Here is a 19,479-nt window from a genome sequence, read left to right as displayed (position 1 = left end):
TTGGAAGACTATGTACTCCAACAATGTGTCTGTTGCTTGGAACATGTTTGGTAATGTTCCAAGTAATCTGATAATTACTATCAGAACTAGTGACATTTTCCTTTATATATTCTTGGTGTTAGAAAATCTTTTATTTTTTGAGAGTGAAATTTTTCCTGGAGGATGGTAGGTAGATGTGGTCTTATCATTTGGAGCCAAATTTGATGAGAAAATGTGGTTATACTGAATAGTAAAACTGGTTTTTCCTATCTGACTCTGAAAGCAATTAAAAAACAGTTTTATTTAATTCACCATAAAATTGACCCTTTAGAAGTATAAAGTGTTTTTTAAAATATGTTGACAGTTGTACAACAATCACTAATCTCTAATTTCAAAACATTTTTATTATCCCTGAAGGAAACTTTATACTTTTAGTTATCCCCATCCTTAGTTTGGCAACCACCATCAGTACATTATTCCTCTTTTTGGTTGAATAGTATTCTGTTTTATGGATAATGCTGTGTATTGTTTATCCATCTCGATGGACATTTGGGTTGTTTCCACTTTTTGGCTATTATGGGTATACTTCTGAAAAGATTCATGTATAGTCTTCTGTGGACATATATGTTTTTTCTCTTAATATATATTCCTAGTGAAATTGTATCACCACTTGCTAAAATTTATTTTAGTCGATGCGAAGTTGTACCTAATTACAATTTGATTTGCACTTGCTTAGTGATGTTGAATATCTTTTTATTTCTTATCCGTTTGTAGTCTTCTTTAGAGAAATGTCTTTTCTGATTCTTGGCACATTTTTAATTGAGTTGTCTTTTTATTTGTTGAGTTCTAAGATTTTTACAGCTTTTGGAATCAGGTCTCTTACCCACTATGTTGTTTTCTTCCTTTGGGTTTTCTTTTGTCCTTTTTTGATCGTGTCCTTTGAAGAACAAAAGCTTATAATTTTGATGATGTTCAATATACCAGTTGTTTTCTTTTGTTTTTCTTGGTATCATATCTAAGAAACTGTTGCCTAATTCAGGCTCATGATGATTCACTATGTTTTCCTAAGAGTTTTATAGTTTTGGTTCTTATATTGAGATCCATGAATCATTTGAGTTAATTTTTGTATATGGAATGAGGTAGAGGTCCAATTTCATTCTTTTTTATGTTTGTATATTCAGTTTACCTACCTCCCTTTGTTAAAAAGACTATTCTTCCTCACTGAATTAAGGATCCTAAAATAAGGATCCCAAAATAAAATAATAAGGATTTTAAATAAGGATCTTTTAAAATAAGGATCCCCAAAACATTTTTGGAAGCAGTTTTAAGAGAGAAATTCCAGCAGCGTTGCTGTTTGTTTCAATAGTTTATTTCCTCCAAGGTGATTGTTTTGAAGAGTGCATATTTCTGGTAGTTGTTCATGGCAGTTATTTACATGACAATTCAGTTACTTTATGTTTATTAATTTTCCCGCCAGTGCTCCTCCAGCAGTATTCTGGCCTAACGATTGTAGACTTTTATTTAAGGAGAGGATAAAGTTGGTGTCTCCTTTACTTTAAGACTGCTGCTTGTTGTTTTAATAATTTAATTGTTAAATTCTTAGTTTTAGAGAACAGGAAGGACAGACAGTTCAGTGGTAACAGAAGCATTCCTTCTTTTTAAATAATTAGATCATAATTGGCACAAAAATAAAAGTATATTTAAAGTGATCTGATTGTCAAACCATTAGTTTTGTTTAACCTTGTTTTGTTTGAAGTATAACTTATCATATCCTTCATAGCCACTGAAGAAAGGGGAGAAAGAAAAGAAAAAAAGCAATTTGGAACTCTTCAAAGAAGAATTGAAACAGTAAGTTTTATAGTGTTGAGAATGGCTTTCATAGGTATTTTGAGCTGATTCTTATAGATGCAGGTGTGAAGAATGTAGTCTACCAGTTTGTTTTTACTAACTGGCTTACATAAAGCTGTTTTAGATATTTTGTGGGGTGTACTTGACAGTAAATTAGCATTTTGTGCAGCATCTAGGTTGCTTGCATTGTATGGATTCAATTAAGTTGAATTTAACTAATGTCCGGAGTCCTGTTTGCAGTGGAAACAGTATGGTCAATGGGATAGGGGTGAGGAGTGGTCTGTCTTAGCCAAGAAGGAACAAATTTGAGTGTTTTTCATGTTGAATTTCCTTTTCATCTTAAAAGTGGGCTTTATATTCTTTTGCTTATATGATATATCAGAAATTTGCTCATGATTTGTAGCTGAGGGACACTTTTAGTTATTTGAAGATGACATCTGGATAAGTTCTGTTTTCAAATGTGAACAACCAAATTTTGGCTCATTATTAGTGATGATATATATTTTCAACAGAATTCAAGAAGAGCGTGATGAGAGACATAAAACAAAAGGCAGGTTAAGTCGATTTGAACCTCCACAGTCAGATTCTGATGGTCAGCGTCGTTCTAGTAAGTGACATTTATTTTAATGTTTATATTTGTGATGAACTATTCTAAAAACTAAGAATTGCTTTCTTTTTCTTCTTTTAAAGTGGACGCGCCTTCAAGAAGAAATCGATCATCTGGTGGTAATACAGTTTTTTGCTTTTTTAGCTCATAGAAATTGTCCAGACTTTGTGTTTTGCAGGTTGTAATTTTTTCCTCTTTCTCACAGTTCTTGATGATTATGCACCTGGTTCACATGATGTAGGTGACCCAAGCACCACTAATCTGTACCTTGGGAACATTAACCCGCAGGTAATGCTGGGGAAGCAAGGTGGATATTGGCTCCTATAGTGCATGGTTTTGCTGGGAAACTGCTTTGTCAATCAGTATTAAAAAAAATGAAGTCAAGAATGTGAAATAAGCAGATTTGGTAGAACTAGGTAGGAACTAAACTTATCTTGTGAAATTAAGCCTTACTGATGATGCAGGTCAAATTTTCTTGCTCTAACTATTGAGGACTTGTCTCCTCTTTTTATAGCTGGACTGTACTCTGATTTTGAAATGTTTCCCTAGGTGCTGATTTTATTTATCAAATCAGGATATGACCAGTGGTGGACAGTATTCTTTTTAGACTGTCTCCTTCTGATATAGCCTGCCTCCTTATGGATTTCCTTTTTTCATTTTTTGTCTCCATAATAGCAAAATAATACTTCTGCTGCCTTTTATATTTTAATTCTTGCCACTGCTATATTCTTAACTGAATGTAGTGGTTGTTATGCTTAATATCTTAAAATATAATACATGTTTTGGACCTCATTGCATTTTTACCATTTTCCGTTTTGTCTTTTCTTGATTATACTGGTAGCTGGGTGCTGGAAAAGAAAAAAGTAATCAGGTCTTTTATTTTTTTCATTGCCAAGAAATATTTCCTCCTTGATTTAAGTATGATTATCATTTGCTGCCTGAAAAATGTTGGTAAATGCTGAACAAATCATTGTTGTAAAATAGATCATTGCTATAGCTTATTTTAGATGCAGACTCTCAAAAGGAGGAATAATGAAGGTAAAGGTGTGTTTTTTATTTCTCCAGCCTCCCAGTGTCTTTACTTGGCCACTTCTGTAAAACAGAATGTTTCTGGAATGAAAAGATTTATGAATGCCAATGAAGGCAGAATTTTCCCCTTGTAGAGGTCCTAGTACTTGGATGGAAAATTTTAACATTGATAGGTCTCTTCTTATCTTGCAAAATTACTTTGCTTTCCATTGTATAGAATTCTTTTTTCTTTCTTCTTTGCATACTAAAAATATGTTACACCTTTTAATAGATGAATGAAGAAATGTTGTGCCAAGAATTTGGAAGATTTGGACCATTAGCCAGTGTGAAAATTATGTGGCCTAGAACTGATGAAGAAAGGGCAAGAGAGAGAAATTGTGGCTTTGTGGCCTTTATGAACAGAAGAGATGCTGAAAGAGCTTTAAAAAATTTAAATGGTAAGGAAGTCCATCATAAAATTCATACATTGTTTTGGATTTGAAAAGTTTCAAAACTCTATGGGGAAAATGAACCAGAAGTGTAAAGGGTTAAATGTGGAAATTAATTCATATCACTAGAGAGTCTTTGAGAGTTACCAATGTGACTTTTCTTTTGTTTCTTTTAGGAAAGATGATTATGTCTTTTGAAATGAAGTTAGGTTGGGGTAAAGCTGTGCCTATTCCTCCACATCCAATATACATTCCGCCTTCCATGATGGAACATACACTTCCCCCACCTCCATCAGGACTGCCTTTTAATGCGCAGCCTAGAGAGCGGTTAAAAAACCCCAATGCTCCCATGTTACCACCACCTAAAAACAAGGAGGATTTTGAGAAGGTAATTTAAAAAATGTACATAGGGCCGCATCTAATTTGTAAATACTAAATCTGTGGTAGTATTTCTTTTCAACAATTTTATAGAAAATGTGTGTGTAATTCTGTTTGGCAACTGTTAAAGAAAAAGAAATAACTTAGATGTGTTCCCTGCCTTTAGCCCATGGAAACCCTGTACTGGGATAATAGATCATATTTTTATTTGTGGCCACCATTCCTTTTTTGACCTCTTATTAAATTTTTTTGTTTTGTTTTGTTTCCTTTGTCCTCTGTTGTATCCAGGTTTGCTTAAGTGTAGTATCTAAATTTATTTTGAGAAAGTGATACTTTGTATTGGTTAAGTGCCTTTTCAATTAGAAAGACTCTAGGAGTTAAATAGTTAAATTGTTTGGATGGCAACTAGCTAATAACTTTTCAAGATCTGAGGTATTAGAGTATTTGAGAGCCTATGTGGTTTTTAAAAAGTTTACTCTTAAAAGCAAAGGGTGAGTATTTTCTTTTTATTAAACATAAAACCAACTTAATTTCAAATTATAAGAATTTGTTGGTTCTATTATGAATTAATTACACTTAAAAATGACAGGGCTGGTTTTAAAGGCTTGGGAACAAAGTAGCAAACTGTGTGGCTAGAGGCAAGCAGTTAATTATTTCACAAATTAAAATCTTTATCTGATAATTCTCAGTGTAGTACCTATTTCAGTGCATTGATGTGCATTCTGGCAGGAATGTTCTGATTCTTTGCATTTGGTGAACGTTTATTGTTCACTGAACACATCCATTTGCATTTATGTAATTGCTTAGTGTATAATTACTTCAGATGCAGTGATTGCCTGCAAAACTTGTGATTAGTTGTGTAGTATTTTCAATGCATATGTATATTTTTGCTTGTTACTTGTTAACAATACTCACATATTCTATGTTTATTATCTGATGTGACTTCATATACAGACTCTGTCGCAAGCCATAGTCAAAGTGGTTATCCCAACAGAAAGGTACATGTTTTTCTTTATTATTACTGATCTAAATATAGACAATATCCCCTTCTGAATTTAAAAAAAAATAGTGTTGAGGAAAAGGTAGTATCTTGACTGAGCAATGGTTCCTTCCCAGTACTTTTTGGGGGGATATGTGAAGTTTAATCAACTTTAGTACACTTTGCAATTTTATGTCATTATCTTTTTTTGTTTTTCTTGTTACCAGTGTAGGAAATTTTATAGCTTTAGCAGTTAGAATGTGTTTAATAGATTTAATCTGGAGTTGCTAGTCTAATAATACTAGACTACTGTGACGGGAAAGTAGGTGTTTTAAATATATCTTAAATTTTAGGTGATGTTACATTTTGACTTGATCTGTTATTTTTTCTTGGTTCTGAATTGTCTGTGTTTAGTGTACAACCTTAGTTTGAATTTTCTTTACTGAAAGCGTAGCTTTATTTTTTTCCTAAATGATTTTAAGAAGGAATTTCTGTTGTTTTTATGAACACTGGGCATAACTAGAATTTTTTTTTAATAAAAGTTTTTGGAATTCTTTTTATTTTCTTTTCTTCCTTTTTTTCTTTTCCAACATAATGTTAAAGCAGAAGAATTCATGCTATAGGTATGCTCTTGCTCAGTCAAGCTAAGCCTTTTCCCAAACACAGGAACACAACACTGGTTGAATAATAAATGAACACAAAAGAATACCAAATTCTCTTTGACATTGGCCTTGGTGAGCAACACCAGCTGAACTGTCTGCGGCAGCGGGGGACCAGGAAAACATCATGGGATGGATTGGGAAAGTATACAGTTTTTGACCAGACATTGGTACGATCGACTCCAGTAAATGTGGTTTTATTATAACTGAGAGACAATTTTTGTTTTTTTGTTGTTGTTGCCCAGAATAAGATAATTACCATTTTAAAATAAAATAATGCACTTATATCATCTTTTTGTACTACACTGTTCCATTCTGATAGAAAAGTCACCCTTTTAAAAATAAGCACATAATCCTTAAGGATAAGTGATTACAATTCTTTAAGAATCTTGAATTTAAGTTAGCAACAACTAATTGTCAGATTTTGATTTTAAATAATCATGAAGCATTTTAGAACTTCTTTTAAACTTTATATTTTCTAAGAATAGATTTATCAGTTACAAGCCTGTTTAAAACTGTAGTGGGTTTTTTCCCCACTGGTAAAGAACTCATAGGGAAGTGTATTTGCAGCACTCAAAAAGTATATATCCAGTATTAGTTTTACATATGGCTCAGCTTATTTCTAAATAAGATTTTGAGTATACATTTTGCTGTAAAGTCTTGACTCACCATTACAATGAATCCTTTGTTTTAAACTTGCTAAACCGTTTTTCATCTATCTTTAATATGCAAGTTGTTTTTGACTTAATTCATAGAAGTTTCTGGATGTGTAGTATTTGCCCACCTAGTCATTAGTTTTATATATTATGATACACAAAATTTCCCTTCAGTTTAATTTGACGCATACCAGTGGGAGCTTTGGGACTGAATCAGTACTTTACGTTACATTACCTCCATTCCTTTAAAACACTCATTAGCTGTATGGATGCTGAGAATACATTCTCATTTGGATATCAAGAACTGCATATTTGCAGAGCAGTTAGTAGCATTTGCGAAAGAAATAAATTTTAGATTTAAAATTAAGGGTTTTGGGGGTTTTAACAATATGAGGTTGAATTAATAGTTTTAATATATTGTTCCCCCGGTGTTAAACACTTACTAAACCTCCATGTGATTTTTTTCATTATATGGAGATTTTAATGTCCTCTTAAGTAGGTTTGTCTGAGAAAATAATTATGATTACTATGAGATAAATTATTTTATTGTTCATGTACTCTGAAGCAGGGCTTTACAGAGCAAATGTCTTAAAAAATGTCTTATTCTATAACTATATATTTAATTTATATTCTGGCAGTTATATGAACCTTTAATTTGAGCTGGGAATGCTAAAGGTGTAATTTAGTGTGTGCCTTGTACCAAGAGCCAATATCCTTTTGCTTTTCCCAATTGTTATTTGCCAGCTTTATATGGTGGCACCTAATAAAATGAGAAATCAGAAGTAGCTGTAATAAACTGAATTATTTTTTCCTGGCATTGTAATCAATGTCTGAAATTGTGTTTGGAGTCTCATAAAGTATCAGATTTTTAAAATAAAGACTTTCTATAAACCCAGTCAACAAAACGACAACTAAAAAGTTACGTATATTTATTTTTTGCTTAAATATTGGGACGTAATTGTTACGAAAAACGGGAAGGGAATATCATCATGTCCCGTATTTTGAAACATTTTGAAAAGAGGACTCCATTTGTTTAAGGCTTTGGCAGTATAATTGCTTTATTGATCCATAACACACAGACAGAGTTATGCATGTCATAAACTATGTGAACTAGTTTGACGTGTGATACAAAGGGATGTTGCCTCATTAAAGGTCAGATTCAATAAAAACTCCATCTGCTATATGTGTACCAGAAAAGTACAGGATGTGGGTGGATTTTTTTCTTTAAATCAGGCCTTAAACTTGTTAGTTTTGCATTTTTACAAACTATAGTCATGTCTATAACATTTCAATATCACCAGAAAAGTGCTTGGCTTAGAAATGTTTTCTTTTAAAACTGAGATAGTGTGTAAGTGTTTAGATGGTTATGATAACATATAAGCTCTGAGTTACTGATTTTATATATTTGCATCTTTCCAGTTAGTTGTGACTCATAATTTAATGTTTTGTATTTGAAAAATAAAGTTAAGTGGCATTTAGAAATTGAAATCTTTATTGCTATGAAGCTGTGTTGTGGTCTCCCACCCCCACCTTCCCTTCCCTCCCACTCCCTTATCCCCATTACCCTACTCCCTCTTAATGCACAAGGTATATTAACATATGCTCCAGATTACTTTCTTGGTATAAATTCTGTATTAGTCAGCAGGACAATCTTTTTCTGCACAATTATAGTAACTTAGGTCAAGTGTAGTTTTATATAGTGGTAGGTCTGAATCCATTTTCTTTAACTGTGTTGTTGTTGTAGGAATTTGCTCGCCCTGATACATCGAATGATAGAGTTTGTTGTACGTGAAGGGCCAATGTTTGAAGCTATGATTATGAACAGAGAGATCAATAATCCTATGTTCAGGTATGCATTTTTTTTTAATTGTGGTAAAATCTGCATGTAGTATACCCTTGTAATTTACTGTTTTTACATGTACAGTTCAGTGGCAGCTTTCATACCTGAAACTCTGTACCCCTTAAACAGTAATTCCATTCCTTTGGTCCCTCAGCCTCTGGCAACCACGTTTCTACTTTCTGTCTCTTTGAATACTCTAGGTACTTCATCTGCATGGGGTCATACCTTGTTTGTATTTTTGAAACTGACTTAATTTCACTTAGCATATGTCTTCAGGGTTCATCTTTGGATGAACAGACACACACACACCCTCCACATTCTGTTTATCCTCAGATGTGCTTTTTTAAAATACTTTAAAAATATTCCAAGAATAAAGTCCTGAAAGTATGAGGTTATTTTTATAATGGGGTGAGAGGATAGTTTTAACACATTATTGACCAGAGTTGTATTATGGCCACAGGTGTTAGATAACATTGTTTTTAGCATTCTCTCAGAGGAAAATACTTTAAATTTTGTTTTTCACTGAAAGAGTCATAAGCAAGATAAGGTAGAATAAATGAGGTTTATAGAAAATGACTTATCTTCTGGATAGTTATGATATCTAACATCTATTCACAGTTAAGTCATTTAAAAACTGCTGCTTTTGAAATTACATCTTGGGAAGAGTTTTCCATTGCCAGACACAGTCCCTGACATATGAGTGTTCAATAAAACTGATCGTAAGACTCAGCATGATGCATATGTACCTTCTGAGTGTTAATGTCAGTCAAGAAACGGTTTGGAGTGAGGGTGAGGATTTCTTTTCAGGGATCTTTGCTTTTGATTTAATTTAGAACTAAAGAGGTGAATAAAATTTCTCATTTGTTTTTATTTACTTGAAGGCAGTTCTGCATTAAAAAAAGTGATGTTTAATTTTTTGTTTGTTTCTGTTTTAGATTCTTATTTGAAAACCAGACACCAGCCCATGTTTACTATAGGTGGAAGCTTTATTCTATTCTCCAGGCATGTATATAATCAGTTATTTTGTTAATTTTGAATCTGAGGTATTGGACCTTTCTAATAGCATTCTTGACACTCACTAGGGAGATTCTCCAACTAAGTGGCGGACGGAAGATTTTCGTATGTTCAAAAATGGATCTTTTTGGAGGCCACCACCATTAAATCCATATTTGCATGGGATGTCAGAAGAGCAGGAAACAGAAGCTTTTGTAGAGGAGCCAAGTAAAAAGGGAGCACTTAAGGAAGAGTAAGATTTTTTTTCCCTTGTTTTATTTTCAGAAAGATGATTTAATGGTCACTTTAATTAGTAGAGCAGGATGGGTTAACCTTAAAATAAAATGGGCTTTAGAATTTGTGACTGTTAAATAGTTACATGTCTTAACATATGCATTTTCATTTTAAACATCTTGGCAAGCGTAAATGTGTGTCCTGCTGAACTTGACCTCTTCTTACTGATAAAAATTGATGACGATCTCTTAAGTGATGGCACTTTAGCAGTGGAATACTTTATATTCATACAAAAGTTATCTCAGGGCCCTTAGAATTGTTCCTTCTCTGAGTGCAGCATAAAGAGGAAAAACTATTGTATGACTTAATGAAGTGAGATGGATGGCCATGCAGAAAGCTGCTCTAAGAAGTGCAGTGTGCGGCCACCATGGAAACATATTAGTGTTCAGCACTGCTACAGTGCAGTTAGCTTGGTTTAAGAAGCAGAAACAAATTTAACTATTGAAATGTTCAAAGGAAATTCTGTATTCCTGATTGGGGGGAAAAAGGCTATGATACTTAGCTTCATTGTGTTAGCCTATAAATCTTAAAGCTATTAATAGTTGCATTGGTGCATTGTTTGTAAGAGCATTGATAATAGAGAGTATATATAATTTGAGAGTATATTTGGTTCTATAGATGTATGTTCATCATTACTTTTGCCCAGGGATCTGCATATACTTAAGCTCATAGATAGGCTAAATCTGGATGCCTCCTGTTTTTGTAAAGGAAGTTTTATTTGAACACAGCCATATCTGTTCTTTTACTTGTAGTCTGTGGTTCCTCTGGTGTTAGTGTAGCAGAGTTGAGTGACTGAATGGCCTTCAGAGCCTCAATATTTACTGTCTGATCCTTTACAAGAAAAGTTTGTTAACCCTTGCTTTAGCCTGTCCTAATCCTATGCGGATGTGCTAAAGTAACAGACTTCAAAGGAAAGTGAAGAGCATGAAGGTTCTTTTTCAGTATAATGGGGTAATAGAACTGGGATGTTCTCATGGACTCTTGAAAAAAAATAACTAATTTTAATTTACTTAATTTATAAACTGAAAGTCACTGAAGTAAGTAATTTATTTGTTCTTGGAAAAGTGTTCTTCCCCATTTAAGTTCTTAAAAAACCGTAACACATTTGGAGTATGTAATGCAAATCAGACTTAACACAATTTAGCCTTCAGAATTTTATCTGAGTGGGTTTTAAAGAAATTAGTTTGTGAGCAGAAACTGTAATAGTATTTAAAATTTGTCTATAAATATTTACAAGTTAAAAAAAATGTGTATTCAGACAGAGAGACAAATTAGAAGAAATTCTGCGGGGGCTAACTCCAAGGAAAAATGATATTGGAGATGCAATGGTTTTCTGTCTTAATAACGCTGAAGCTGCTGAAGAAATAGTGGATTGCATTACGGAGTCCTTGTCCATCTTAAAGACACCCCTTCCCAAAAAGGTATGGGAGTGATTTTTCTTTATGGAGCATTTAATTAAGAAAAAGAGGTAATAGCTGACTTCTGCTTTGATTGAAATTGGTTTCATTTTCGAATCAAGAACTTGACTGAAGAAATCTTTCCCATGTAGTTTTGTTTTCCTTTTGCCTGGGAAACGTAGGTTAGTTGACCCAAATTATCAACAGGTTGAAATGTAAATGAATTACAGCTTTTATTCCTGCCAAAGTCATGGTTCTGGTGATATGAATTTCTTAAAACTCTTCTAATTAGTGATAATTAAATTATAGCTAAACATTGGCCTTATGCTGTTGATTCAAAAAAATCAGTGTGGAGTTTTTGTTAGCTACATTATTTGCTGTTGGTTTTCAGTTTTAATCCATTTTATGCTATCTTTTGGTATTCTAGATTGCCAGATTATATTTGGTTTCTGATGTTTTATACAACTCTTCAGCCAAAGTTGCCAATGCTTCCTATTATAGAAAATTGTAAGTATAGCGATGTAAGGTGATATGCCTAAAATAAAATGTTTAGGGGTAAGGAGCTCAGAAAAGAGTGTAGTATAACTCTTGCTCAGTTCCTGACATTTTCTTTTGGTGTTTATTTTATGAATTAGGGAAGCTTTTCTTTAAGAACTGGCTTCGAAGGGAAATTTGGAGATATCAGCCCTAATCTTAGCTCTGCTATTCCTTTTTCTGCCTTGGACAAGTTGCTTAACTTTTCTGTTCCCTATTTTATGGAACAAAGAGGTTGGACTAGATGGCCCAAAGTAACCTAGATGTAAAATTCCTTGTTAATCAAGGGAACTAGTTCTTAAGACTCTGTGGGGGCTTTTGCAAAAGAAAAATTCAGAATAATAGGAGTTAAAGTAATATATTATTTGAATTTCAGTTTTGAAACAAAGTTGTGTCAGATATTTTCAGACCTCAATGCTACCTATCGTACAATTCAAGGCCATTTACAGTCTGAAAACTTTAAGGTATGTTTATTGTTTGGTTATTTTTGCCCTAGTGTTTTAAATGGGATATGGGGTCTGGGAAGCACATTGGAGAGCTAAGAGTATGTAAGACGACTGTAAGACATAACTTGGATGTTTCAGAAATTATTGGTTTAAAATTTACCACCATTTTTCCTTCAGTATTGGAAAAAGTCTGAAATTTTAAAATATGTGTACTGTTTTGGGTGTCTGGTTTATTTTTAAACATTTTAATAAAATATTAGTCTTCACAAAAGACATTCAGAAGATCACTTGTTTTGTAGTAGTATATATAATTCGGCTGGATTAGAAGTATACATTTTAGTTATTCATGTTTAGAAAGTATATTCCGTTACTAATTTTTTTTTTCTAAACTTTGAAGCTATAGACCAACGGTTAAGAAAAGCCAAACAAAATACCTTACTTATAGTTAAAAAAAATAGATATACTTCCATGGGCAGAACACTCATTAAGGAAATTTTTAGCTTGGGAAGATTCCCAATGACTCCACCATTAGGGGATTCAAACAAACAACTCCATTAAAATTTTTTCATCTTAAATTTTGACCATAAGACAGAGATTATAGAAGAGTTTAAGGATGGGACAGAGAGAGGTATTATTAATCTAACTCAAGAAGTGTTTCATCAGACCATAAAGGAATTCAGATCAGAACTTGGCTACACTTGTATCCAGCTTTCATTAGTTTCTAGGCTAGTGTGTCCCAGAATGTGTATCATTCTGGGGGGAGGGAACTTGAGCTTAGGTGACCAAGAGCAAGCAGTTACTGGGTTTTTTTTTTTTTTAATTATATTTATTCTTAGTGTCTTTCCTCTTTTAATTGAGAGGTAACATTGATTTAAAAAAATAATTGTAATGATAAAAAAATATTGTAATGATAAACTGTTATTTTCCTTAAATTTTAAAAAGAATATTGCTTTAAAGGAAAATTGTGATGGAAATTCAGCAAATTGTGGTGGTCATTATGAAATGGCGTTTGATACATATTGTCCTGAATAATAATTCATTGTCTTTTTCCTGTTAGCAACGGGTAATGACCTGCTTTAGAGCATGGGAAGATTGGGCAATTTATCCAGAACCATTTTTGATCAAACTACAAAATATTTTCTTAGGACTTGTAAATATTATTGAAGAAAAGGAAGCAGAGGTAGGTATTTGTCTGATTATCTTAAAATTTATTTCTGGGGATGCTTTGGAGGTACAGATAGGAGTAACATTTCTTTGTGGAAAATATGTTGTCTGTTTACCACAAAATAGTGGATTTTTGTTGCTGGAATTGTTGGAGCCCAGGAGTTGAAATTATGTAGAATTTTCTGTGTTGTATCCTTATGTAAAAATTGATAACTGGCATTTTATTTGATAACATGAAGAGATTTATTGTATATTAGTAGAAGAAAAAAGAAACAAGTAATAGAGCAAAATATGCAGCACAATTTCATTTTGTTAAACTGAAGATACCTATGTAAGTAAATATGTACCTGAAAAGATGTGTACCACAGTGGTAGCAGATTCTGTTCATCACTGTTCTGGTTTTTTTTTTTTTTTTTTTTTAAGCCTCCTCAGTAGTTCTTGAATCCTTCATCTTCATTTTCACCATCCTAATCCATCTATCGTATTTTCGTTTTCACTTCTACAAGATACTCTCTTGATTTGCTTCCCTACTTGAACTGCATGGTCCTTGTTTCAGTTTGTTTAATATCAACGTTTTCTCCTACTGTAGACCTCTATACGTGTTCTTTCCTCTTTTTGGAACTTCTCTTGTCTTAGACCCTTTAGATCTCAGTTTGAGCATAAGTTCATTGAGCCTTGTCTGACCTCTTTAGGTAGAACCTACTTATTATACATTTTAATAATACAGTGCAGCTCTTTGTTGTATAAGTCATCCTACACTGTTGTGATTATCTGATTGCCTAGCTGCTTCTTCACTCCCCTGCCCCCCTGCGCCCCTCAAATTCTGCTGAGCTCTATGACAGGAGGGACTAAGGGACCAAAGCTCATTTTCACTCATTATTGTATCTTTAGTGCCTCATATGATACCTGGCATCATTAAGTATATGGTAAATATTTGATAAATATTGTTCAGATGACTGCTTCTTTGTCAGACTGGATGATAAGAATATATTATTCTTATATCTGCACTTTGTACTTGGGAATGTGACTCTTCAGCTGGTTGGTTTATGTTGTTGTTGTTTAGTTGCTTTGCTAAGTCCTATCCAACTGTTTTTTCGACCCCATGGACTGTATGTAGCCCATCAGGCTCCTCTGTCCATGGGATTTCCCAGGCGAGAATACTGGAGTGAGTTGCCATTTCCTCCTCCAGGGAATCTTCCTGACCTAGGGATCACATCTGCATTGCCCATTAGCAAGCGGATTCTTTACCATTGAGCCACCAGGGAAGCCCACTTGGTTTATACTGGATTGCAGTTAATGTTTTAGTGATAGGACTTTCCACACAAAAGAACATATTACAATAGTATGTGTTTTTATAGGATGTACCAGATGACCTCGATGGTGCCCCCATTGAGGAAGAGCTGGATGGTGCCCCTCTAGAAGATGTGGATGGAATTCCTATTGATGCTACTCCTATTGATGACCTTGATGGAGTCCCTATAAAGAGCCTTGATGATGATCTTGATGGAGTGCCTTGTGAGTTCAGACTTCAAACTCATTAAATCTAGCTAATAAGTTTGTTTAAAAATCTCTTCATTTCTGCACATGCTGATGTTTAAGAAGGTTATAATTTCTGAGTAAGATGTCAGTTACTAACTTTTTTCTATCTATTATTTTTGACTTTTCAGAATTCACATACCCAGCAATACATTTAAGCATACAAAGAAAAGCGTACTCTTTCTGGTCATGTTTGTGTTTTTGTGTGTGTGTGTGTGTGTGTGGAATAGTCAGCCTCTTAAAATACTAGCAAGTTTTTCCTGTCTTAATTGTCAGGAAACCAGAGGCAAAAACCTTATGTTCAGTTGTATGCATAATCCCAAGTATTTTGTTTTATCAATTCTGTTTTTATTATTAGTTTTCATAACTTATACTTTGTTTTCCTAGCTGCCTGAAATAATTTTTTGAATTAAGGATACCTAGTGTACCTCTTCAGTACATTTGAATTCTATGTTAAAATACTGAATAATATGAATTTTATACTTTAAAAAATAATTAGATAAAGGTACTAAAGGGTTTTTAACTTCCTCAGCTTCTCCATTTGCTTGAAGTAACTACCTGTATGTTCTGGGTTGTGTTTTATATATACACATATATATTATTTTTACTTACATTGATATTTAAAACTTAGCTTTCAGATGCAGGAACTTGGAATAGTCATAATCGTTATTCTTGACACTAGCATTAGTAGTCTGTGTGTGACCTTACTTAGTTTTGCTTTTTAATAATATAGCGAATACTCATGAGCTCTTTAAGTCATCGTCTAGTAGTCAGAGTTAATGGCTCATTTTTCTTCCTTAGTGGATGCAACTGAAGATTCAAAGAAGAATGAGCCTATATTTAAAGTTGCCCCATCAAAATGGGAAGCTGTAGATGAATCTGAATTGGAAGCACAGGGTAAGTTAAAGTACAGTAAATGCAAATGTTTAGAAAATTGAGTACTTAAAATTTTACTGAACTTTGGGGGGGAGTGTGTGTGGGTATAGTTTTCCTTTTGTGTTTTAGAACATGTTTCAACCTTAAGACCCAGTATTACCATATTATATTTCTAGTGGCTAAGTTTTCTGTTGCTGTTAGAGTTTTCTTAGATCCTTCAGTTTGAATGCTTGGAGTAATCAGAAATCACTGAAAACCTTTCAGGTTGAGCCAGTCCGTAGAAAATGTAGGTGGGATGCCTATTTGGAAATTTAGAGGTCAGTTTCAGAAAATCCAAATCACTGTGTCTCCTCTAGTGCTTGATTTATTAGATGCAGTTTAGATCTGCCTTTCATACTTGCTTGGACATGTATCCTAGTGTTATTGTTAATTTAGTATTTTGTAGGTTCTAATGAAACAAATCTTAGCATCTAGCACAGAAACAAAGAGGACTGTTATTTGTTACTTCCTGAATTTGAATAAAATTATAGTGTAGGTGTGAGGAAAGAAATAGATTTAGTACATGGAAATGGCTATTCAAAGAAAAGATAAATGTAGATAACTTCTGTAATATAAGCTTTCAGTTCTAAAGCTAGGCTTCTACTGTGCTGCTGCAAAATGCTAATTTACCTTATGGAATTACATCCTGTTTTTCCTTCCATTCAGCTGTAACAACTTCTAAATGGGAGTTATTTGACCAGCATGAAGAATCAGAAGAAGAAGAAAATCAAAAGTAAGAATCTAGGTTTAGAATATATTCAGTTTCTTATTGCATATACAGTCTCTTTTTCATTAAGAGGTGTACTTGAATAATAGGGAAGAGGAAAACTTAACTCTTAAAAAAGCTTGTTTTAAGAGGATCATTTTTAGTTCTTCATTGTTTTTCTAGTGAGTAAAGAGCTTTTGCTTTCTGGTTTTGATGCATCTGGTTTCACTTTGCTTTTGAGTTTATTTTCCTGTGCTAGGTTATACATTCTCACATTGTAGTTACTAAATGGTTAACTGCATTTGTTTTAAATCTTTAAGTCTTCTTTCGGCTCTACAAAATGGTGATTTTTAAAATGGGAATGGGAAGGTTATGCTCTTTTGGAATGTACATTGCTAAGAAAAATAATGCATTCTGACCATTCTTTTTGTTATTTAAATGTACACACTTCAGAAGAACTAAAAAAAAATAAAAGTGTAAACCACTTACTTTCATCATATAGAAAATTTATTATAGTTTTCAATTTTGCTGATTAGCACTGAATGCAATAGGAATTCCTACTCCCAGATTCTGCAAGTTTATGTTGGTAGTTTTTTTGGTAACACTGGACACCTTTTCAAATCAATGCAAAGGAAGTTAATTAGTTTTTTAATAGGGAAAGAGAAGGCATCAAGAACACAAAGCAGAGGTTTCTGGGTTTTTTGTTTGTTTGTTTGTTTTCAAATGGAAGAGTAAGCAAAGGAAAAGTCCCTTTATGTCCCAGCACAATTTGAGCATTTGTATGGATCTAATAAATGGATATTACTAGCATTTAAATTTAAGGAAATATGATTGATAAGCATTTGTGGAAACACAGTTTGATATGATGAAGAAAACGTGTCTACAGTAGTGTCTTTCCAGAAACAGTGTGATCAGAACATGTCAGCAATCATTATGACAACATATCTGTAAAATATAGATGTTGTTGGCTGTCAGAAATACCTGACTGAGGCTGTTTAGAAGTACAGGAATTGGAAACAGTACAACTTGTTTGCATCTTTATGTCTGCAATCCCATCATTAGTTAACATCTCTCACTATGGTAGGATCACTGTTTTTTAAAATGAATACCTGTTCTTATAAAATAATTAATTTAAGGGAAATAAAGGGTAGAAAAGCCTTTGCAGAACTCAAGTATTGTTCAAGTGGTATTGTTTCTAAGCATACTAAATTTTTGCAGTAAGTTTGTTATTTATGTTAATGTTTGAAATGCGTATACATTTGTGTTGATGGTAATCGTACATTCATACAGGGAAGCACGGATCACTACGAGTGTAATATATATTTTTTACTTTTCCTAGGAGTTCCAAATAAGTCATAATAAAAAAAAAGAACTTTATGAAAGTGCAAAATAGGGGGAAAATAACTTAAATTCTGTTTTCTGTTTCTTGAAATTTTCTTGCGTCTCACTACTGCTCTCTAGTGGCTGAGTCCAAAAATACCTTTTTACCAAGAAGCTGCTCTTTGACACAAGTAATTTATTGTATTTGTGGCAGAAGACTGGCTTAAATATTGTATGTATGTATCACTAGTATTTTGCAGAAAAGTTCGAAATAGTACTTTAATTTCATTTGTAATGAATTCTTTATGGGTTTAGAGTCTTGAATTTCCATTTCTTTAAAAGTAAAAGAACAAGTTGGGGCTGAGATCTGAACCTAGAACTGGTAACTAAGAGCTAAAGTTAAAGCCATTTAGAACAGATTGCTTAAGCCTTAGAAAATTTAAATGATAACTGTAAAGTATGTATATTTTTAAAATCATCATCTGTAGTGTAGTTCATTTTAGAAGTCTTCAATAACATGATTGGTATTTAGTTTCTAGTTTCCTAGATTCTTCCTCTGTATAAAAACATACATAAATTTAAAACATAAATTATATAATGTTTTACATATTATTCTGTGACCCACATTTTTTTTTTAATTGAAGTATCATGGGTGTTGTTATTTCATGTCTGTCCCTACGTTTATCTGCTCTGTATTCATCTTGGTTGAAAGCAGGTAGTCTGATAAGTGTACAAGGAAGTTTATCAAGGAATATTTAGAATTGCAAAAAAAATTTTTTTGAATTTTTTTGGATTTGTCAATAACAGACAATTGGTTAAGCATTCTTCACTTCATATGTCACACAATTTCATTAACTGTTTTGCATCTTTATTGACTGGCTCTTTCCAGAATAATCCTTCAGTAAACATCTGTTTTTACACACACACACACACAGTTTAACCACTTAAAAGCATGTGAGGCACTTGTAGAACTATTTTGTACCATAAGACAAGAAATTCTTGTGTTCTAAAAAATTAGCTAAGAACTGTGTTTAGGAAGTTTCTGACAAATTAAGAAGAAATATTATGTAAATTTTAGTTCAGAAAAGAGTTTTTTTTTTTTTAAATCTTGGGTTTTGACTTTTTTCTGTTTTTCTTCCTTATGTAAATATTGTATTGAGTTATGCCTATATGTACTACTAATGATTTGTAGGGCTCTGAGAGTATAAAGTTTGAAAAGTATTTTATTAGTATTCTGCAGATGAGAAATTAGAAGGCAAACAGTATATCCTCTATTGTTATCCACTTTGCTTAAAATTTTCTCAGTGTGTGTCTATTATCAGGTTCTAAAATAATTAAAATTTTATTTGGAAGGAATATGGTTATAATTGTTTTTATGTTGTTACAAATAGTTGTAAATATATGCTAAAAGACTCCTTATTCATGGTAGAGTGTTAGTATCCAAATACCAACATATAAGGGCTTATCAGGTTCAAATACTAAAGAGAAAATGACATATTTTCTAGGCTATGCTGGTAATCATGTTCATATCACCATATCGTTTATGAGGCATTTTGTTTCAATATACATAAACATTTCTGAATTAGTTTGTACATAGAACACTTGTTTTGCTCAAATTTAAAATTTAACACTCACAAAGCCCAGTCTTGGAGCATACAACTTTTTTCTTTTTTTTTAAGTCACTTCATTCTTTGTATTTGAAGAACATTGAGGAACACTTGTTAATCCTATTCTGGCCATGATGAGCAGCTTGTCAGAGTTGCTTGTCTGT

At 33.0% G+C, this 19,479-nt stretch overlaps 1 protein-coding gene across 5 annotated transcripts in view; it reads left to right on the top strand.

Moving 5' to 3' along the window:
* The window catches only part of U2SURP (U2 snRNP associated SURP domain containing), a 49,782-nt gene that overhangs the window by 15,808 nt on the left and 14,495 nt on the right, over window positions 1–19,479 (top strand). For 2 of the 5 annotated variants that reach the window (XM_065942142.1, XM_065942139.1), the window contains exons 7-23: window positions 1,760–1,827; window positions 2,340–2,434; window positions 2,518–2,553; window positions 2,640–2,722; window positions 3,735–3,900; window positions 4,068–4,279; window positions 5,224–5,267; window positions 8,308–8,412; window positions 9,339–9,405; window positions 9,486–9,649; window positions 10,949–11,111; window positions 11,515–11,594; window positions 11,998–12,085; window positions 13,125–13,247; window positions 14,590–14,746; window positions 15,569–15,664; window positions 16,349–16,415. In XM_065942142.1, coding sequence (XP_065798214.1) covers window positions 1,760–1,827; window positions 2,340–2,434; window positions 2,518–2,553; window positions 2,640–2,722; window positions 3,735–3,900; window positions 4,068–4,279; window positions 5,224–5,267; window positions 8,308–8,412; window positions 9,339–9,405; window positions 9,486–9,649; window positions 10,949–11,111; window positions 11,515–11,594; window positions 11,998–12,085; window positions 13,125–13,247; window positions 14,590–14,746; window positions 15,569–15,664; window positions 16,349–16,415 — 1,814 coding nt within the window. Of the gene's footprint in view, window positions 1–1,759; window positions 1,828–2,339; window positions 2,435–2,517; window positions 2,554–2,639; window positions 2,723–3,734; window positions 3,901–4,067; window positions 4,280–5,223; window positions 5,268–8,307; window positions 8,413–9,338; window positions 9,410–9,485; window positions 9,650–10,948; window positions 11,112–11,514; window positions 11,595–11,997; window positions 12,086–13,124; window positions 13,248–14,589; window positions 14,747–15,568; window positions 15,665–16,348; window positions 16,416–19,479 lie in introns of those variants that run through there. The other 3 variants (XM_065942141.1, XM_065942140.1, XM_065942143.1) reach the window with 3 other exon arrangements.

The sequence above is a fragment of the Muntiacus reevesi genome, chromosome 8, assembly GCF_963930625.1.
Source record: "Muntiacus reevesi chromosome 8, mMunRee1.1, whole genome shotgun sequence".
In the NCBI taxonomy this organism is placed as follows: domain Eukaryota; kingdom Metazoa; phylum Chordata; class Mammalia; order Artiodactyla; family Cervidae; genus Muntiacus; species Muntiacus reevesi.
The sequence above is the reverse complement of the archived record's forward strand: the minus strand, read 5'-3'. Positions and strand labels throughout refer to the sequence as shown.